The sequence below is a fragment of the Toxotes jaculatrix genome, chromosome 13 (assembly GCF_017976425.1).
Source record: "Toxotes jaculatrix isolate fToxJac2 chromosome 13, fToxJac2.pri, whole genome shotgun sequence".
Taxonomy (NCBI): Eukaryota; Metazoa; Chordata; class Actinopteri; family Toxotidae; genus Toxotes; species Toxotes jaculatrix.
In genome coordinates this window covers 5,660,522-5,682,903 of record NC_054406.1, presented here as the reverse complement: position 1 = coordinate 5,682,903, position 22,382 = coordinate 5,660,522, and the positions used below count along the sequence as shown (strand labels likewise).

The window sequence follows — 22,382 nt, the reverse complement described above, 5'->3', positions numbered from 1 at the left end:
CACGGTCACCCTTATCAAAATTATTTCATGTTGGATTTCAATAAGATCAGGAGAAAAGAAAAAAAAATTCTGTTTCCACACATATAGCAGCGAGGGAACCCAAACAATGAGGAAGTAAAGCAAGGTTTAGTATAAAAATGTTTTTGTCTACATATAAACGGGGGTTGGATACTGTATGTGCTTTTTGTAGAAGGTTTCATAAAACTTTAGTTCATCTGTGCTGGGAGTCCTGCATCAACAATTTCAACATTTCAGACTGATAACTGATAAAGGAAGGTTATCTCTTAACTTTTGACATAGTTTTGTGCTGTTTGAAGAAGGAAGATCTCATTAAAATACTTCTTTTTGAAGATTTGATACAGGAACATACATTGTTGATCTGCTTTTGATTTTTAGAAAGTACAAAAAGAGTCAAGTGGATTGAGTTAATGCCCCTGAAAATACAGTGAAACTTGTAAAAAGAATAAAAGAAAAGAATGGTAAGGAATAAAAAACAGACTCTTCATCATAGCATCACTTTTCTTACTTTTTATTTGCATTTTATTACAAACATGTTTTATTTTGTCTAGTATTCAAAAGTCTCAATACTTACAGTTCCTTTATAAACAGTTTTTAGAAATTCTCTCTCTCTAAGCATAAAAAACGTGGACCTGTGTTTGCAATAAAATGTCAAAGATCAGCTTTTCTAATCTCTCTAAATGTACAACATATTTTTTAACTGCTCTTTGGAATGATGAGATGTACATTTTCCGTCAGATAGTCCAGCCCCCATTCTCGCTGTCTGTCTGTCAAGGCATCCATCGACTGCAGCAGCTCGATATCACAGCTTTCCCCTGAGGAAAGGAAATGCGCCATTATAAAGCATAGATTAAGCTCAGCCTCCGATCTTGGCAAACAAAGTACTCACATTTCTAACATTCATGCAATTATCACTTCTTTCAGAACCATTATGCTCTTTACATTTTGGTGAATTTATAGGCCTTAGTTTCGTGATTAAGCACAGAAACGCACACACACAGTCAAAACTGTTGCAACAACACTCACCAAACAGGCTGTGCACTTGCTCATCGGGCACAAAAAAGGGAGGACCTGAAAAACAGAGAACCACAAATATGTTCCATCGTTCTGCAAACTCATTTTAACACACAGACTTCCTGCAGACATCTTAAAATCAAAGATAAATGATAAACAGAAGGATAGTTTCTTTTCCTTTAAGACCAGGTATGTGTATGACTTTCCACACAGTGCCTGATGTTTAGACACAGTCTGGACAGTTACCTTTATATAATTCAGGATTGTACAGCAAAGTGTCCAAAAGGTATCTGCAGTCTTTGGCCATGAGGGAAATTAAGAGAGAACTATACCTGTGGTATTGGAAGAGAGAATGTAATAAGACAACACGCATAGTTCTTAGAATAATTCAAATTATGAATTTAAACAGTTTCAAGCAGTTTTAATTTGATTTTTGGGTGTTGTGAAATACAACAGAGGATTCAGTCTCATCTTACTTTTCTCTGTCTTTTGGGTTGATAGCCACCAGAGATCCCCTGTCCCAAATTGCCCCAAACTGACCCTCGATGGAACTGTGAAATTGAGAAAAAGTCAATGAAAGTAAGTAACACCTTTTTAAAGGGAATTAAAACAGGCACTGGTTGCCTACCTGGAGAAGTTGTACAGGTCACACTGATAGAGGGAGATATTTTTCTCTGAGCTCTGCGGAACAAAGACAGTGTGGATTAAACTTTGTCCATGTCTGTAAACAGATGTAGTTTCAGTAAGTAATCTGTGTGGGTAAATAGGAATTTCTCAGTGCTTTTGTTTACTACATTTACTACAGATCCCGCATATTTCACTGTGTTTTTTTTGTTGTTTGTTTGTTTTGAATTTGTAAAGTGTAAAGGCAGTGGTTGCAATTTTTTGAATAAAAAAAAATTGCAGTTGAGTTTCTTGTAAGTTTAATTTGAGGATTTGTTCTTTTTGAATATTTGATACTGGAACTGGGTGATACTAATGTAGAGTATACAGGACATGATTGGTAAAGCAGTGTGATTTGTAAATGAATTTAAGATAAATAAGCTCATATTCAGTTCATTTACCTTGTAAACCTTTGCTCCAGGTACGGCAGGGACAGGCTCCTCACTGTACGTCAAGTTGTTCTCCTCAAAGAACTGTTTTACAGCCTTTTCAGATATCTCCACCCCAACCACTGAATGGCCCATGTCTGCCAGCCTGGTATTCACACAGAGAGGAGAGGGAACTTAAGAGCAGGTTGCTGTCATCTCTGAGGAAATGTTTTAATTACAGGGTGTCCATAGTGTTTTTAAAAAGAACTGACATTTTTTGAGGAAATAATAACTGAAAATGTAAAACACCAAATATGATCCTTTGTGGATATAATAAGCTTTTTCATACCACTTTATATCCACTGTTTTCCCACAGAGAGGGATGAAGAAGCGAACTCCTGTCCGTCCAGCAAGGACTTTATCAATATTGTTCTCCAGCATCCTGTTAAAAATAGAGAAAAAAACCATTATTAACAGCAAACCACCAGATGTTCCTGCTTATGTATTTCTGATAGTTAGGGTTACATCAGCACTTGATTTAAACTTCTTGAGCTTCGAGGCTGCATTTCGTGGTGGTGTTTGTTGATTGTCCCTATTTGCCTTTTAAATAAGTGATTTGTTTGTGCTGCTTTTCTGACATTTTCATAGGATGTCTGCAGTGGTTGCATGCACAGCTGATGTAATCTTGTTAAATCACATATGCATTTGGAAGACTGTCTGTTCTTTCTTTTTCCACTGAGGAGGCAGATGAAAGCAGGGTTTTTTTTTTTTTACTTGTGCACATGAGGTTGATGGAAGCCAATCCTCTCCTCCTGCCAGCGTTCTTGCCATTCTCCAAGTGCCATGACCCGATCGGCCTGCGGTGCCAGCATGCTGGTTATGTTTGCCTGACCCCAACTATGGGGAGGAGGAGGGGGGTGAGAGCAGAGAGACAGAGATAAAGCAAAGAATGAAGACAATCGCACTCATATCTGTGGTTGGAGACAGGTGAGAACATATGATACATACTTTCACACATTCCTGCACATAAACACGTGTACAACAGCTGCTCGGTGAATGCATGTGTGAAAACTATGATGTAAAAAAATTGGCATAAAACAAACCTCTGGACTGACAACTAACCACATGTTGCATTAAACAAGCCTTCGGAGAGCAGTTAACAAGCTTGTAGGGTTAGAAAACCATGATTCTCAATGAACCAAGTACTTCAGACTCCAGTGGTAGATAATTACAGAGGAATCGGCTGTAGTCAGAGCAGACAGAACTGAGGTTAAAGGTCATGTACATGCCGACAGAGTAATCTGTGCCCTCGAATGTGTAAACACATGACAAAACTATAAAGTTGGAGCTTTTTGCCCTAATGGTTTACTCTGAAGAGTAACTGGTCCAACTAGTTTAAAATGAAAGTGTTTATATCTGCCACGGTAGCAGCAAAACTCTGACATCTGGGACAACTTACCAAACAGCTTACACAACATGACACATCTTTCCTATTGTAAATAAATTAGATTTTGCTGCTTTAAAGGTACAGAGGATAGAACCATGTGAATGAGCACAGAACATAGAAATTTCTTAGTCAGATCCACGCTTACCTAGCAGCAGCCTGGAATAAAACCAACCACAGCATTTCTAAGAGAAATCCTGAAGCCCACATGTTTGTAAACTCAAACCAAAAACCGTACCTTTTCTGAGAAACAGCTAATATTTGCTCGGCAGCACACCAGATGCACAGGACAGCTTCAATCAATACGGCGTAACGTATATGGGGACCTATTGTCCTCAGGTAGGTCTGTCAGGCGGTCCTTTGCCTTGGCAATCGTAGAAAAGGTACCAGAAAATATAAGGAAGTACTGCCTGGCAGGCTATACTCAGGGTTCTAAACTCCCATAGTTACCCGGTTTTACTTCTGGTTTGGGCGGGGCCTAATGCTGCGTTCAGGTTACGTGGAAAATATGGGAGATACCACCATCCTACACATCAACGTTACTTCAATATTTAAATACTTGCCCCTAGCCTATCGCGTGTTGCAGTTGTCAATTTTTTAGGTACACCTGCCTAAAATTAATGCTAATGCAACTGTCGTGCAGTAAAGCCTACATTTATAAAGGTTATAATGAAGCTGCAGTGTTGTTTAATTATACAGAGGGGAGGGGTGCTCCCCTCCGTATAATTATTTTGTCCTTTTTATCAGTAAAGGCAGGCTAAATAACAATAACATCTCTAACTGCACCACAATATAGTTCAATAGCACTGCTTACGCATCCTTCAAAATGATAATAAAGTTTAATCAACACTTCTTTAAAACAGATTTAACGGACATTAACCTTCATGAAGGTAGGATTTATTATGACTGTTGTATTAGACTGTGTTAGTTTTAGCTTGGTGTACCTAACAAACTGAGTGTGTAAGTATACTAATCACCCCAGTCTGTGAAAACAAAGTGTGCCCAGCTGCTTAAACTGAACTGTAGATTGCAAGAAATATTTTGTTAAATAAGCCAAATAACTGTTGCCCCTTACTTGTGTTTCTCTGTGGGGTCTAGCAATGGTCCATGAAGCCATTGCTAGACCTAGAGCTAATTTAATTTTAGGCTCTATAGAAGAGTGCATAATCTTTTCCACACAAGGCTGTTCTTGTCACCTTATGTTGCCACCTTAGGTGCATTATTTAAATGGCCTTTTTTTTGTAACTACCTATATACTATATACTACATATGTTTTCATAATGGACCTGTTAACATACTTCCCAATAAATCCCTTTAAGATAATGAATTGCATAGTTAACAACAAGAATCCAGTAGATGTAGAATAGTCATATTCAAAATGAGCATTTCCAACTTAAACTAGAGGTCAAAACAAAATTCTGGCCCATGGTAAACTTGCTACTTCTTTCAATTTCATTCTTGAATTTGGGATCAGTAGTTTAAGATATTACGATCTTAATTCAAGGCCAATTTACTATTATTATTCATTCTTTTTTTTTTTTTTAAGCTTTCAATGCTCAGACACAGTCTGAGTTTACTTAATGTCAGGGAGTATGGTACATTTACTGTAAAGTACAGTGTAATGTAGTGCTTCAATTTGAAACTAAAAAAAATTACTTGACTAATCAATTGGTCAGAAGATTTATCATCAACTATTTTGATAATCACTTGGGTTACTCATTTAAGTAGTTTTCTAAAAAAAAAAAATCCCAACATTTATTGGTTCCAGCTTCTACTCTATTACTACAACTACTGCTGCTACCACTGTTACTACTACTATTAATAATAAATAACAACAATGCATTTTCAGTTGTCAGGGTTTCATACTGTTTAATTATTTTCTAACAATCTTAGCCTTTTGATTCTCGGTGCTCTCTTTTTTTTCCCCCTTTTCTGTAAAAGCATGGAACCACATTCAGACTGTGACAGCTGTCACTAATCCTCAGAAAGCCTCTGCACTGTTGTTCAGTGATTAGTCTCGCTTGCCCAGCTTGCGTCTCTCCTCTCTTGGTTCGGTTCAGCGCAGCGACGGAGCCAAGAGACAGATCCGGAGATAAGATACTCTCCTAAGGCAAGGCAGCGTGAAATCAGAAGGAAGGAGTGTGACTTTTTTTCCGGACGCAGAGCGGCGCAAGAGTCTCAGAAATGCCGGGTTCGCTGTGGCAATAAGGCGCTGTGTCACTCTCAGCTCTGTTTCCCGTGATATTATCGTGCTGTGCCCCATTAAATGTGCAAAAGCACGGTAGCTAGGCAGCCACATAGCATTTGGAAGACTTTCGCTTCATCAGTATAACACATAAATTATCTAAATCAAATAGTGCTGCCAGTGGTGTATGTCTAAACAACCTACCATTATTCTGTTCTTAACATCTCATTGGCTCTTTGGGCCTCCCCATGCAGATTTAGTGTCATATTGATATTACTTTAAAAGGATTTGGAAATTGGTCTGTTGCCCAAATAAAGAAGCCTGTTACTTAAATGTCATTTACTTTTGAGTTATAATACGTTGCGTACCTTATTCAAACACTGGCCCGTGGCATACAGCTCTTGTCATAGAATTCAAATGCTAAGAGCACAAAATCCTCCCAGGCTGCTGTCCCTCATACAAAATCACCATGATGACGGTGGCCCAGTGTTTACAGTGATGTATTTGAAACCATACTTTCCGCAAAGGTGACATGATGGCTGTTATCAGCTACAGTAAACAGCAGACTAGAGGAGCCTCTAGAAATGTGACGCTCCTCCATGCCGGTTCAATGCCTGTGCGTAATTCGGTGTTTCCAAAGCGCTCCAGTTGCGCGGGGTCGCATCCAGATGTGTGTGTTTTTCTTTACCGTGCGACTAAGACGTCGAGGAGCCTCTGAGCCAATCACCACCGCCCGGGGGCGGGTCGTGTGTGGACTGTTGTAGATATGGAAAATGGACAATTTAACACGCACATTCATGATTCATATCCCGATGGGGAGACCTACGCTCGCACGCTGAATTGATTCGCAAATGCCCGGTCGTGGTGTGAAAAGGAAAATTACCAGAGAGGGGAAGAGCGTGGTTCGCCACCCGGTAAGGGCGAGCTCTCTGTCGGGGAGAAGTCGGAGCGCAGCGGGGATCGTACTGGGTGATTTCTGCTGTCTGTGTTTAGAGGCTGTGTGCATTGTAGATGCATCTGAGTAATAATTGATAACCCGATGTTTCTGCTGAGATTATAGCCCTACGTTGCGTGTCCTGTATACAGAGTTATTATGGAGTATTCCTCATTTGGCTCATATGGATCTCATCCTCTGGTCTAAAGGCATCAGTCGCCACTGCAGGCGCATAATAGTACAAATACAACGAAGCGCTTCATTGTCCACTGACATATGGCAGCGGCACATGTTGCGATTGTAACATTGGGCATATGTTTGTGTAAAGTGCAGTTTTCACCTTAAAGCAGCCGCCGCTGTCGGGCTATCAGTTCCTGATGTATTGTTTGGTGCGCTGCGCACCTTTGTCACCCACGCTGCTTCGATTTTGAAATGGGGACCACAGGTAACTGAAGCAGCCCTCTCGATCATATACGATCAAAACTAGAAGACCTTTTTTTTCTTAAAGGCCTTCGGGAGCGATTGTATAGAGATAAAATAGTACCAAAAGGTCACTATAATTCAAACTCACCGTTAAGTGCAACAGGGGCACTCTAATTCACCACTGGGTTATCATGAGACTACCAGCCTTTATTTGACAGACGCAGCCTGTTTCAGTAAATCCAGGTGGCTGGTGGAGCAGCAGGGAGCGATGATGTGCGGTCCATGGTGCGGTGACTGAGAGAGGTGCATGCTGGATATTAAGGGGGGAACATCGGCGAGTGAGAGATCTGGGAAATTGGAGGACAGACGCGAAGAAGCGTCGGGACACTCCGCCTTGACATTATATTTATGGACTCGGTGCCTGTGTTTGCGCTATGTCGGTATGTTGTAACTTAACCGTATTGTAGAGCTCGTAAATCGAGAGCGGGGTCGCCCCGTGAGGAGGAGAAGTTGTTTTCAGCCTCTACAGCTGGTGTCATCGGCGAACTGAGCTGTAACAGCGCCGCTAGAGCAGGACGCTCAGCAGTTCAGTGCGCAACTGTGCTGATCTTTCTTCAGGGGGACTGGAGAGTCTGAACCTCCCAGCTCAGAACTGGATGAACCTGCTCCTGCCACCTGCAACGGATCTCTGCATGAATCTGTGACAGGTACGCTGAATAGGTGGTGGCCCCGAATGTTTTGACAGTCAGACTGAGCACTACTCGCCCGAGAAGCGTTCAAATACCATAGCTGTGTCACAGACTGATGCATTTATAGGTAATTCTATCTGTTGTAGATAATGATGCTTTCTCCGGATCCATTCTAAGCCCAGAGCCAACACTCTGAGCTTTGGAAAATCTTCAGAACACGTTGAGAGCTTTTGGCAGATGATCTGTTTCTCCCACTGGACAGATGGGCCGCGGGTTGCACATTACTCTGCCACCATCCAAGAATATTAAATAATGTTGTCACTAGTTCAGCTGTCACACTGCTTCTGCATGCAAAGTGGCCAGCATGATCAAAATCATAGTTACTTTAATCTCAAAGTTCTCTCATAGGCTGCTGATAAAGACGGTGATAGTTTAAGGCATTCGGGAAACAGCATACTGGGCAAATCACAGAATATAACATGACTTCCTCTTTACTCTATCATTTTTAATTAAGCATTCTTCAGAGCTGTTGGGAATTTCCATTCACTTGAAAGCTTCTTTGAACCATGTGTGTAATGCCTTGGTTTTAACACAAATACACCACAGGGTTGGATCTCCTTGATGCAGCCTAAATAGGAAAAAAAAAACTTTGTTCTGGCTCTTGTTTGTCTTGGATGCCCCCTTGCATTCAAGATATATTAGCTAATAGCACAGGAAGGAGCAGAAAATTACCTGCTTTCACATCCTACTAAGTGCTCCATGTATTAATGAATCCCAAAGAAACAAACAAGACTGCCGGAGTTCATTGCTGCAATTAATTACAAGTCTCTAGTTATTTTTTTATTTTTTTTTTTTTGATGAAAAAAGATGGCGAATTCACTGATTCCACATAAAGTGTTGTCATTGTCACGGATGCGCCGAAGAGTCTCTCTGGGGAGGGTGGATCCTGACGGCGAGCTGTACATGGATTTCAACTGATTTATGAAATGACTTCATTGTAATGGCAACCCCCTCATCTTAATGGGAGTTTACATTCAAGGTGGTTCTGTATTATCGTCCCTGGTGGTTAAGGGAAGCATAAATCTTTTCTTGTTGAACCATTGGTCAAGACAGACTGTTCATATTCCAGAGGTGGTGTGGGCATTTCCATAATCAAGGCATTCTTTAGAGGGTAACCCTGATGGGTCCCTGTGCATAATGTTCATGCATTCTTTGTACTATGCTTAATTATGTTCATAAGTAAATTGCAAAGGAAGGGAAGGGTATTAAAAATAAAAATATATATAATGTTAGTATATAGTATTATAGTATTATTGTTAGAAATAATCAATTCAGGGAAACTTATTGTCCTCCCAAGATTTGGGAATCTTTTCACATTTTAATCTCAGATGACGGGGACACTCTAATTCAGCCTTGTCGGGAATGTGTGCCTTCTTCCTTATCTCGGGGTCAGATCATATATCTTCCCTGCGTTGTCAAGGTCAGATTGTTTATAGGCCGATCCGATCTCAGCTCTGTGATAGAACTGCCTCCAGGCCGAAGCCGCAGAGATAAGATGAGTTGCAGGTCGGCTGTACTGTGAGCAGGACCAGTTAATAAGGCAGATGGATTTCACTACAAGCTCTTTCTGCAGTGTGTTGTCAGGTGCACAGCCAGGAACCCTGAACACAGAACAGTGTACTTGCTATATCAGAGTCCTCGGTAGGTTTTCTATGCGCTCGGAGCTGTGTGTCAGTGTTGGCTATGATCTTTGTCTCTATCTGGGCGATACAGCCTGATCTGCACATTTTCTGTCCCTAGGACTGTAAACAGCGCTGCCAAATTCAGAGCGTGAGCTTGAACCTCCTAATAATTGTTCCTACCCATCTTGTTCATTCTGTTAATTAGCCCTTGTGGCGTTGGAGTGCAGCATATTGTTGAGACATAATTAATCAACCCGGCTTGTAATTATGCTGGGTTTGGAATGTGAGCGCGGTTGGGAGGCTGGTTGCGTTGCAGGGCGTTCAGCTTGAGGTAAACATCTTATTAACCGTGTCAGAGTCCCTCAGCCCACACGGAGCAAGTACGGTCTTATTAAGGTGGAGAAGAACGTGCTGTTATCCATATTACGAAAATGGCCTCGTAAAAGAACCGGCGCTTGATTAAGTTTATGGCCATTATGGTTCCGAGGTGGTCGAGCTAATGGAAAAATACTTTAGTAGCTGGATGGAGACAGCAAGAGAGATTATTTTTTTCTATATAGTGAAAAGCCATTTGTTCAGCACACAGCAAACTGTGCATATGAATGTGTGTATGTGTCTGCCTAGATATGCATATGGTATGTGTGGGAGTGCTACAGCACCTCAATTTCAAAGGGCAACTAGTAGGTAAGGACGCAAAATAGAGCATGGATCACATCCCAATTGCAAGCCTTCAATGCAGGCCTGTCAGGGGGACACAGCCCCGTTTTTTTTTTTTTTTTTTTTTACCACAGCAGGAGCTCTTGGGTTAGCCACAAAGACACAAATCTCACACAAACAACCTGACTTCTTCTCAGACTGTAGATAGCTAGAAAGTGATATAAATGCAAACCCTGCTGTTATGCAGGCATCCACGATTCACACCAGTAAAAACACACATAGTTAATGGGCACATTTACAAATTCCTAGCCATCCTGTCCCCCAGCAGTCACTATAACAAAGAAACACACACAGTGATTCCCAGCCTTCTGCTACAAGAAGTTGGGTTTATTTTTTCGTAATATTTGCTCCTTCAGGCCTTTAAATTATATCTTATTATATCTGTTGCATGGCAGCATGTAATTTTATACAGTTCACTGTCTTTACAGTGTTTCAGAACCGTATGAGGTTAATACAAACCCAACATTTCCTACTGCTTGCTTCACATTAAACACAGGGTGGGTTTTGTTATGAAGAAATCACAAACCGCAGTGTGTTTACCACTGCGCATAGTGCTGACCATGATTGGTTATCAAAAATGCATCTAGGAAACAATGGTCTTTTTCTTCTGTGGCAGTTTCTGACTGTGGATGAGTTTAAAATTTTTACAGAGCAGTAATGGAACAAGAAGCAGCAGCCACAGTGAGCTGTGAGATAAAGATTTACCATGGAGTTACAGGCGACAGACAGCACGCATACAACTCCTCAGCAAAGTTACCAGCTCATTTTACATTGTCTGGAAAACTACTTGCACTGAGCTCAGCATGAAATCAGATCACGGTTGTTCATGAGATGATGGAAAATGGCAGATTATTGACTGACTTCTTTATTAAAACAACATGAGTTTGTTTGGCTGAACTGTAAAAGATACCCCGCTGTTTTATTTCTGACATCACTTGGGGTTACCACAGTGACCACAGATGTTGCCATATCAACAAGGACTGAAATTTTAAGGATGACAACTTTAAATTATTCCCAGGTTAAAAAATCTGAGAAGGAAAAGTGACTTGTCCTCCATTCAGTGACATGTGCAAGGAGTAGACATAGACATAGCTTCATTTTAAGAGGTCACAAGAGAAAGAAGTTGGAAATCACTGCAGTAAGACAAACGCAGTGTGGCTATCTTCTGGTCCCCGGTCACACTGTCACATCTCTCAGGCCTGTAATGACAGAGTCCAGGATTTAATTTTAGCTCAACTGAGCCTTTCACCTCACCACAAGATTTGTGTTTTCTTCAGAACACTTCATTTTACTGAACTAATATGTCGCCAGCAAAAACACACATGCCAGATGTGTGTTTAAGTATAGTTTAGACAGACGCTCGCACACACTCCGGCACATACAGCCACAAAAAGTCAGTGAAAGTTCTGCTGGCACACTGGCATTTGAACAGTGCAATCATCCAGGGTTTGTGTGAGAGTATGGTAGTCCTCCTTCATTCAGGTGGACTGCCTTTACAAGCTAACCATATCATTTGGGAAGGAATGGAAATTTCATTTTACCAGGCATCTGGCCCATCCAGTGTCAATTTACAACCTGCTCAATGTCACTACCCAAATCATTTCAGACATAATAATGCTGTTGCTGCGTCTTTTACACTGGCAATGACTGAGCCACCCAGAGAATGATTGTAATGGCAGTGGATTTTATTTTTGAGTGTTTACAATGTGAGTTGTGCTCAGCACAACTGTGGCCAGAAAACAGCAAATTGAACAAATACGGGAAAAGTCAATCTGTCCCTGAAAAATAGAAATCTTTTTTACAAACAGTATCCGATTTAGTGGAATGAAAAAAAAAAAACGCAAATTGACAAAAGCTGAATTTCCTGCAGAAGGCCATCATTACTGGCATCCATTTCAGAGCATGTCAGTTTTAATTTTCTATCCAAGCATGCATAACAACAGTTGAATAAGCTGTTGTGTAAACACGGTTCAAGGGAGCCAGATGGGATGACAAATTTCAATTCCATTTCCCTGAATGACTTAATATATTGTAGTTCTGTGAAAAGCCGCAGCAGGTAGAAACAGCTGAGGGAAGCCCTTAAGGCCGTCAGAGAGGAAGAGCTCGAGGGCAGGAAGTATAGGGATTGGGTCCAGCTGTCACCCATGAATTATCGATCTTTAAGTTCCTCTCCCTCTTGTTCTCTCCTTCCATGCCTCTTTAATGTCCCTCAGCCTCACCTTTTGTTCTCCTCGACTTGTTCCTTTCCTTTTTAGGAAAGACCTTCCCACGTCCTCCCGATCAGACTATATTCAACAACAACTTCAGTTTCAGAATGAAATTACTATAAATAAAGAAGTTCAACCATTTAAAGTTGTTATCCTTAACATTTCAGTCCTGGTTGATTTGGCAACTCCTGTTGTTGCTGGTGGTTTCAGCAACTGGTTTCAGCAACTGTAATACTTACATTATTTTAATGAATTCAGCCAATAATAATTGTTACTAACTTTTCCACAGCAGACCACAGTAAAGTTAGTTACATTTCTGAGAAATTGGAGGTGTATAAACTTTTTAAAAACTATAAACAAACTACGGATGAAAAAAATGCTTACAATGACCTTTTTTTTGTTTGGTAGGGAATTTTCTTGTTTAGTAAGAGGTTTAGGAGCGTAACTTTAAAACTGTAGTATGAGATAAGTTAAGGTGACTTAACTGTAGAAGTAATTTCTTTGCTGGAAGGATATGGAGCGTTGTGTAGAAAAGCTGATTTGCCCTGCTCCGATGGTACGAAATCCACCTGCCACTTTATATTAGCTGATTTAAAGCATTTTAGTGCATTTTTATATATTTTTTTTTCTCTTTGCAGTGTTGACACAATTTCATTGCTTGTTCAGTACACTCTGAATGAACCTTCCTAGAAGTTTCTTTGCACTCAAGGCAAGCCAGTGATCAAAGAATTGTTGGCCTTGCAGAGTGTATTCCTCATGATTAAGTGTTTTGTGCCCCTCTCCTCATCACCCCCCGCTTCCCTTTTGAGGATGAAGCAAGAATAATTGAAAAAGGAAAACAGTACAAAAATTGCATTGTTTTCTAAGTGGAACCCTCCAGTCAGCTTAGGTAGGATAGGCAAAGGATGGGAGAGGAGAGGAGAAAATAGAAGGAAGGAATGATGGAAGGCTGGACAAGTGGGAATTGAGGGAAGAAGAAATAGATGGGAAACAAATGACAAAAGGTGAAATTAGTGAGTTCTGAGTCCTGCCCTCACCTTTCCTTGAACTCTGTCCTCCCACCTTCAGGCTCCTCTATTCAGTGAGCCTTGTAGCTTTTTTCCAGTGCTAGTCACCCAACCATAATGATCCATCACTGATCCATGACAAAGGGACTTCTCTCACCACTTAAAGCCACTTACGTGTGTATTATGTGTGCATCCATACATGTGTGTCTTCCTGCTGATTTGCAGCCCCAAGGATGTTGTCAGGCCAGTTCAGGTCCAGGCATGCCCTAGAGTTTGGCTGGCTTGCAGTCATCATTGTTGCTCCTTGTTAATGGCCACAGACTGCCATTGTACAGTTTGTCCTTGCACTCAGCACTTCAGCAGAGGCTTTCACACCTGGAGCTTTCAAGCAGTAAGATAAGGGAATGATATTTTTTTTTCTGCTTAGTTATTTAAAAAATGGGCAGTTTCATGCCCTAATATCCTGTAATATTATCTTCAGTGATTAGGTTCAATTCACATATTGCCCTCCATCCGCCTCTACACCTATAATAGCCCACCTTATTGCCTCAGAAATATTGTACTGTTCTGTCATTTCGAAACCAGTTCAAATATGAGTTTTGAGCTGCTCGTATCTGTTAAATGGAATGAAGAGTGTCAAATGAAGGCTGCTTTTAATGTCTTATTGTGAAATGGCAGTTTAAGCATGGGAATGGAAACATCTGCTGTTGATCCAGCTGTAATAGAGAGACCTCAGTGCATCAGTGTGAACGTCCTTAGGAGACTTTTATTTTTGCAGGACAATTGCAAAAAGATGGACAAAAGCAGTGGTGTCCTCAAGTGAGAGTTCTTGGCTTTCGATAAAGTAGCGGGATAAATGCTTCATTTCCATCAGCGTCACTGTCGTCATAATGATGCAGTCCATCACGTTTCTATTACACCTTCCTGCCATCACCATCAATTATCCCCACAACCACAGATCACAGAGCTTGTACACATCTCTCACCAGAGTGTATCCTGAAGAAGATTGAAGTCTAATTGTATGCGTTGGAGGCAAGGGATATAAAGCACGAAAAAAATAAAGAAAGGAAAATCAATGCCTTAACTAAAGGAGCAAGTGAATTATTGATGAGGAGTATGTAATGGGATCCCAAGTGTCTGTTTCTCCCCACCATGGACTGTTTGCTGCTTTGGCGGCTGCAGTCATAGCCAAAGAAGTAGAAACAAGGAAGGTGCCAAAAACCACCCACTAACATCTCCACAGGCAGATTAGCCGACCTGAATTATCTGGTGCAGTGTGGCAGACAGTAGCTGCTGTGTTCACACACATACAGTAAAAAAAAAAAAAAAATCCGTTTAAATAAAGACTCCAGACTGTCCTGGTGCTACTGCTGCAGTCGAGCCGTACTGTCAAGCACGAGCGAGCGCCGTCACAAAAATCTAGTTTGAGTGGAGTCGGTGCCTCTGCTGCCTCATTTGACTGACAAGCTAATGTGACCGCATTGCATTTCACAAGTTCAGCTAACAGCATTCCATGGTTTCAAGTCTAAAATGTTCTCTGACATTGCTTCTCAGGTAGTTTAGTGTTGGGATTATCTGTTTAAGGGGCTCTCTAGTTTTATACATGCTGTGTAAGCAAACTAAGAGCCTAGTTTACCGATAACTCTGCATTCTAACTTTAGTTGTAGAATTTAATTTTAACTTATGGACAGGGAAAATTGTAGGATCCTTAAGATTACTGATCCAATCGGAAACCATGGTTATGGTATTTGAGCTAAAAACATCAGTTCTTTCTTACTTTCTCCATAACTGATGAAAACTGATGTTTTCACTTAATACAAATAAAGTATACATACATAATCATGAGTAAAATCAGTTCAGTTCACACATAAATATTCATTTCCTCTACCTTTTAAAGATGTAGAAAACAGAGGATACCTTGTTTACCCACATTACCAGTGTGCTGTTTGTTTTATTGTACACAGAGGAGGCAGGCATCCCTTCTGCTTGGCTGGAGAAGAGGCAGGAATGAGGAATGTGAATGAGAGGTAGAGAGAGAGTGGCCAGGTGAGACCTGAAAGCTGCCTTTGTGTCGCAGCTGGCGGTAAGAACACTGCCCTTCAGTTTGAGGTGTTCTCCCCACACACACATGCACAAGTATACTGTACATGTAGGGGTGTTATGGGGTGATGTTTGGCGAAAATATTAGGCTGAAAAACCGTTGCAATTTTATGAATGCAACAAAAAAAGCCTTCTCCCCGTCTCTCCAAGGTGAACGGGCGTTTCAGAGCCATAAAATGGCTCTGTTTTCCTTCTGCGTTTCCAAATCTCCATTTCAGATGCTAAACGCTCTCTTATTTTCTCCTTCACTGCACTTCAGCTGTATCTAGCTCAGTTCAACTGGAGCTTGAAGAGAATGATAATATCTAGTCCAGTCTGCTGTTTCAGGTTTAACCGTACTATCGCAAAAGACTATTCCAGAAGTCAGTGCACATCACAGCACGCATGGCCAGTAAATGTCCATCTTTTTCACCGGAATGTGGAAGCCAGAGCGGGCCAGAGCTAGAGAGAACGTGGACTTCATAAAGAGATGGTTTTGTGGATGTGTGTCTTATCAGGGTTGGATACCTTTCTGAGTTGTACTCAATTTTCCCTTTATGAGCTAGAGCTGAAGATGGATTTTGACAGTTTAAAATCCTCTGCCGCTTGTGGAACATTACCCAGCTGTGCTACTTTACTGCTGTTTGATTATATGTGTGTGTTTGTGTGTTAAATGTGATTGAGGTTGCGGATTACATATGCCTTTCCAAAATGAAAAGCTATCCAAATGAAAGCTAATACCCACTGGGCTTTCAAAAGTGTTAGTTATGGCGTCTTTTGAGACAGCAGTTTCACAACTAATCCCAGAGTATGTCTCAGTGTTGGTTTGCGGAGCAGCAACTCTGTCTGTGTACTGATCTGTATTCTTGTTTGTTTACTTCTCTCCAGGAGGAGCCCTGCAGACAGCTGTCGCGCCAGGCACCATGAGGCAGCAAGCTTGGCCTGAGAGAGCGGAGAAATCACCCTTCATCACCCTCAACCAGGCTGGGCAGCGGAAGAAATGCACACAGCAGAAGCAGCAGCAGAACACACCACAGCGGAGACAGGCTAATACACACATCTGAGGGTTCAGTGGAGAGCAAATGGGGAAGGCAGAAAGAGACTGAGAAAGGGGAGTCAGTAACTCAGATTGCGTCAATCTAAATGGCAAAGTGGCCTGGACCACACTCAGAGGCAGTGATGTCCTTGTTAACACATTGTCCTCCGTTAGAAGCCCCTTGTTAGAAGTCACAAGTCAGTCCCCCGCCCCTGTGAGGCTACAGAGCTGAGGGGCAGAGGAAGAGAAGAACCGAGGACGAGAGAGACAGAGAGACAGAGCGGAAAAAAGAGACTGTGACAGGCCCCCATGCAGGCGCGTAAGAAGTATGTTCTGCTGGGCTTGTGTGCGTGCTGCTGGCTGGTCCTCTTTTACTGGGGTGGCGGAGTCCAGCTGCGCCTGCTCCGGCTGCTGACGCGCCAGCGGGGTGAGGTAGTGCGCCCTTGGCCCAACTGGACTGACCGGGCCTTCCTGCCCCGCTATGCCCACCTGGACGAGCTCCAGACGGACCCGGGGACGGCTGAGTCACCCCGCCAACGGCGACAAGCGTGGTCCGCCATTTACAAGGACAGCCGCTGCCGCATGGAGACCTGTTTTGACTTCTCTCGGTGTCGTCGCAGAGGAAGAGAAGGGTTCAGGGTGTATATATATCCATCAGAGAAAAACGATCGTGTTTCGGAGAGCTACAGGAAGATCCTGACGTCTATAGGTGAGTCCCGGTACTACACATCAGACCCCCGTGAAGCATGTCTGTTCGTGCTTGGGATAGACACTTTAGATCGGGACCAGCTATCAGGACAGTTTGTGCCCAATGTGGATGAACGTATTCGTGGTTACCCGTTGTGGAATGACGGGAGGAACCACCTGATCTTCAACCTGTACTCAGGCACCTGGCCTAACTACACAGAGGACCTGGGCTTCAACATTGGCCAGGCCATCTTAGCCAAAGCCAGCCTCAACACAGAACATTTCAGGCCGGGCTTTGACGTCTCCATCCCGCTGTTCTCCAAGGATCACCCACAGAAGGGTGGAGAGCGGGGCTGGCTGGTGAGGAACACCATCCCGCCAAGAAGGAAGTACCTGCTGATGTTCAAAGGGAAGCGTTACCTGACGGGCATCGGCTCAGATACCAGAAACGCACTCCATCACATCCACAATGGGAAGGACATTGTGTCGTTGACGACGTGCCGCCACGGGAAGGACTGGGAGAAGCACAAAGACTCCCGCTGTGACCATGACAACCTGGAATATGAGAGGTAAGTCAGGGGTCACATGGCCAGTGGGGAGGGCTGTAATGAGGTGATGTGAAATTGAGAAGCGAGGTGTGAGTCAGTGTGGCACTATATAAGGATTTATAGGAAACAGCCAAGTGTTATTTTTTTTATTAGGAAATACACAGTGGTGTTGTTCCATTTGCCCTCGTATTTGAACTTTACATGCTGTTTTATTGCTCTTTTAGATGTCAGATTTTTTTTACAAGCAGTGTCAGTGGTAGCTTTTGTGTACCACTGGTTATTTGTGTCTCTCTTTTATGGCTGCACGGTTTTTGACAGTTTGAGTTTTATGATGTTTGGCAGTTGCTTTTTGAGATCAAAGATTTTAGACACAGCCTCAAGTCCCTGGAAATTTAGATTCAGGTCAATATTTACAGCAGTTGTCTTATTCTTGTGTCAGAATTGTTAAAAGTACAGTTAAACAGTGGTTGTAATACGCTCGGCTTGCAGTAACTGACCTTGAGCTTTTTTATTATTCAGTAAATGTTACAGCATGATCGACAAATTAGGGTATTAAACAAAACTGTGAAAAAAACAAGTGCACAAATGCTCTTTTCCATTTTGTAGTTTGGTGTTTACTACGATGAGGCAAACAGACAAAAATACAGTAGCTACAGCTAATTAATTACAACTGAAACAACAGTGCGTAATGAGCCCAGCAAAGGTCACCACAAAGACTGGCTTTGGGAAATCTCTACATACCTCAAAGAATAAACTGCTATTGTTTGAGAGTTTTTTCAGACTATCCAGCTATCCAACGGTTTTCTTGCTGTTGTTGTCGTAGCATGAGGAATAGGCTTGCCATTTCCACATTAGTTGAAATTAAATTTTGGAGTTCACTGATGAGATGGAGGGTGGAGTGGATAAAAGACATTGGGAAATGAGATTCTAGCAATGCTGGTGATGATTTATTATTGAAACCAATTAATTTCAGCATATGATCTTTGCCATGGTTTGAAAACAATTCATACAAAGACATGTGCTATTATGCAATATATGTTTTCACTTCAGCCCTGTGTGCCGTATGGGCTTTTTTCAGAGAGTGGTTTTCAAGAATGCGAGCACCATTGTTGAGTTAATAATGAAAAGCTTTAGGAAACACTTCCATCTGTCAAATACACGTTGCAGCAGCAGCTTGGTAAACATGTATCATCCTCCAAGTACTTTTCATAACCTCCTACTGGCTTATTAGAGCTCTGGCAGGAATTTAAAAACAGATGGAAATAGATGCATGTACTCAGAATAAACAATATGATGTTTTTGCTTGTTAGAAATCATCAGTTACCATCATCATTAGTTTCTGGGAATTAATCTTTGAGGTAAAAAAAAAAAAAGATCTCCTTCTGTAATCACAATGTACTACTAAATTAATTATTCATCGCAAAAGAGCTTCAGCACTGCTACAAATGTGTTGGATTTAGCAGCAGAGTGTTTATGTTAGTTGATGTGTGTGAGCTTATGAGGAGGGTGGAGACCCAGAATGCTGAGGGTGGAGGTCCTGTACACTGGTGGTGAAGTGGAGGCAGACAAAGAGTGTCATAGAGATATTTCTAAGAGAGCATAGGGACGGTTCTGTATTCAGCAGGGTTGATATGGAGGGTTTGTTAAGCAATAAAAAGAAGACCACAGAATAAATTTAGTAGAAATAGGAACGGTGCCAATAATAGGTGAATAAACAGAGATAATTCAAGTGTTTAGAGGTCTTGCAGGAATTGATTTCCTTGTCTGATTCATACTGTGACAAACAGGTACAAGTGCAAGATCGAGATGGACTTAAGGAAAGCTAAAGCAGTTCAAAAATGTTTTAGATCACAGACATAAAGCATTTTGCTTTTGAAACTAGATTATCTATATCCCTTACCTACTTAGTGTGTGCTGCTCTGCAAAGGCCCTGTCATACCAAAAGTGACAAAAAGATTCTAACTGTTAAGTACCATCAAAATATCTTTCAATAATTGTCAAAATATGAATTTAAAATTTACTTGAAAACAATAAAACTTAATAGGAATTAGTTCCCATTCTGTTAAGTCCTGTACCATTTATTACCATGTACTATTTTTTTTTAAATCTTCATTGCTTCTCAGCTCATGGACTCACTGAACTTTTCTGGTATGAGAAAAATCAACCCTAATTTAAGACTAAGCCACTGGGAGTTGGAAGTTGCTTTCAGGTGTTCTCAAATGAACGCTCAAAGCAAGTATTTTAAAACTGTACATTATGACTTTCCAGATATTGTTTACCGGCATCAGCAGTTTAGATGGTGGTTCAGGCCAAGCACAGTTCTAGCTGTGGCCTATAGCTAGCCACCTTAGCCTTGTTTATATTGGGCTGGTCAGCAATGGGATGGAGCTGCTCAGCACTGTATGAATGAGCTCATTTATTCCACACAGCCCACTACTCAGACACCTGGGTGGGCAGGGGGTGTGTGGGATGGGGAAGAGTGGAGGATAGCGGGGGAGGTGGGGTGGTCCCATGTGGTATTTTGTGGTAGTTTTGGATACAGCAAAGACTCTGAGGGTGTAAGAGTGTGAATAGGGGAAGCAATGTGAGAGACAGCTGCCGTTTGTAAGAAAAACAAAAAGCTGGATGATTTTCTCTCTCTCTCTCTCTCTCTCTCTCTCTCTCTCTCTCTCTCTCTCTCTCTCTCTCTCTCTCTCTCTCTCTCTCTCTATCGCCTTTTGTATGAAGCCTCTTTCTCTGGAAACAGGAGGCTTTTAGCCTTGGAGAGAGAGAGGTGTGAAGGAGGGTGGGGTGGGGGGTGGAGGTGAGGTGGTGGAGCACATCTCTCTTTTTGCATCCTTTGAATCTCTTACAGGGGAGAGAAGAAGGGGATTTCTGAGGGTAGAACATGAGAACCGTGGAGACTGGGGAATCAAAATAAATGAAAGAAAAAGAAAAGAGGACAATAAAAAGATCTCCATGAGCAAGGTCTCTGTGTGAAAACCAAGTTCAGGCCAGGTAGAGACACACCTTCGCCCCTCCATCTGTCTGCTGTTCTGGCATATTTTAGTCTTTTTTCACTATTGTTAGCCTCTCTTTTACTCTTCTAGATCTCGTTTTGTCAATAATCCAGAAACTGTCCTAATAATAACATGTCACTGAGCAAGCACGTGTGTGTGTGCGTGTGTGTGTGTGTGTGTGTGTGTGTGTGTGTGTGTGTGTGTCTGTCACTGCTATGTATGCATGAGCTTGTGTTTGTGTGTGTGTGCGTGTGTGCGCACGCGCGCGCGTGTGTGTGTGTGGCTGTCACTGCTATGTATGCATGAGCTTGTGTTTGTGTGTGAGACTGTGTCACGGTCAATGAGGCTCTTAGAAGGTGGTACCAGGTTAATGAGCGCATGCATCTGGTACACCAGCAGATTAGCCCTGAGGGACCTGGACAAGACAGCAACCTACAGACAAAGGGCACAAGGAGGAGCAGGAGGAGGAGGAGGAGGAGGAAGTAGGGGGGAGGGGGACTCAAGCGCAGAGATCAATGGACCATCATGACATCATTTTTCTACCCCAATAAAAACCTGAAATAACCTCCCACCCTTTAAGACTAAAGAGAAAATTAATAGGGCTGTAAATTGATTAACATTTGTGTTTTTACAATTAACTTTAATGTATTTTTTAAACAAAAAAAATGTTTTTTTGAACAAAAAGAAACAAAATAATATAATGATTGAATTTTTTCACAAAAATACAAAGGGTGAAATACAACTACAACCCGTGATATATCATTTCACCAGCTCATAATCTTAATCCCACCCTTATTCGAGCCCACAGGTTTAACCAAATTACATAATTTCTCATTCTCCCTAACATTATCTCGACCTGCGGCCAGTTTTATTTGCCTGGGTTTTGAGCCATTTCATAGCCAAGAGCTCTGCCTCTATCCTGATTCAACAAAAGTGAATGTAATTTACTGAAAAACAAAAAACATACATTCAACACTGACATGTCTTTCAAGAAGTGGGTAACCTGTGTTCAAACCAGGTCGGTAGGAAGACACACATTTATCCACTTAGACTTACCGCTAGTACAGGTTTAAACTGCATCACTGTGCCAGTTACTACTAAAGACAGCAGTTTAAAGCTGTCCTATCTTCCTAAAATATTTATGATATATATGTCTTTTGCTGGCCATGTAACACACATTATTTTGGCCTTGGTAATGGTAATGTCTTTGTGGTTGTTAGCAAAATAGTTTTTAAAAACAGATTAAGTTTAAATACCTCTGTCCCTGCCATTTCTATTAACATAATTTTACTCTTTTAAACTGTTGAATGATTGGTAAATGGTACCAGAAAATCCCATTAAAATCTGCCATGGGGAGAGAGAAATCTGAATAGGAACTGAACGTACCTGGAAATACTTTTCAGGTCTACACAGTTTGTGTGTAACATTGAGTGTGTGTGTGTGTGTGTGAGAGCGCATGGATTATGGATGATAGGAGAGAAAACAGAACGAAGTAGCGAAGAGACAAGTTGGAGGTAGGACACAGTGGTACCCAAGGCAATAAGTGAAGCAAGACAGAAAGGAAGAAAAGGAGAATGTCATGTGATGAAGATTACAGAAAATGGGAAAAAGACGAAGGGATACCGCAGGCAACTTAAGGAAGAAGCGAGAATGAGACACGGCAAGAGGGAGGGTGACAGAGA

General features: G+C 41.7%; 2 protein-coding genes across 8 annotated transcripts in view; one reads left to right on the top strand and one right to left on the bottom strand.

Annotated features, from left to right (window-relative positions):
- Positions 1–513: 513 nt before the first annotated feature.
- On the bottom strand, positions 514–3,925 carry LOC121191641 (probable thiopurine S-methyltransferase). Of its 2 annotated transcripts, none has more exons than XM_041052898.1 (9): positions 3,656–3,925; positions 2,838–2,960; positions 2,413–2,505; positions 2,097–2,229; positions 1,661–1,713; positions 1,509–1,583; positions 1,279–1,364; positions 1,045–1,089; positions 514–833 (listed from the first exon to the last, which is right to left on the bottom strand). In XM_041052898.1, exons 1-9 carry the CDS (start codon positions 3,715–3,717, stop codon positions 715–717), a joined length of 789 nt encoding a protein of 262 aa, XP_040908832.1. In that variant the 5' UTR covers positions 3,718–3,925; the 3' UTR covers positions 514–714. The 2 variants fall into 2 exon arrangements, with proteins under 2 accessions (XP_040908832.1, XP_040908833.1); XM_041052899.1 differs by having other exon boundaries at positions 3,746–3,923.
- The window catches only part of LOC121191639 (exostosin-1c), a 117,914-nt gene continuing 97,109 nt past the window's right edge, over positions 1,578–22,382 (top strand). The window contains exons 1-3 of one of the 6 annotated variants that reach the window (XM_041052893.1): positions 6,462–6,606; positions 7,668–7,756; positions 16,319–17,722. In XM_041052893.1, the coding sequence (XP_040908827.1) occupies positions 16,776–17,722 (947 nt within the window). In that variant the 5' untranslated portion in view covers positions 6,462–6,606; positions 7,668–7,756; positions 16,319–16,775. Of the gene's footprint in view, positions 1,612–2,902; positions 3,051–6,461; positions 6,662–7,360; positions 7,757–16,318; positions 17,723–22,382 lie in introns of those variants that run through there. The other 5 variants (XM_041052897.1, XM_041052895.1, XM_041052891.1 and 2 more) reach the window with 5 other exon arrangements.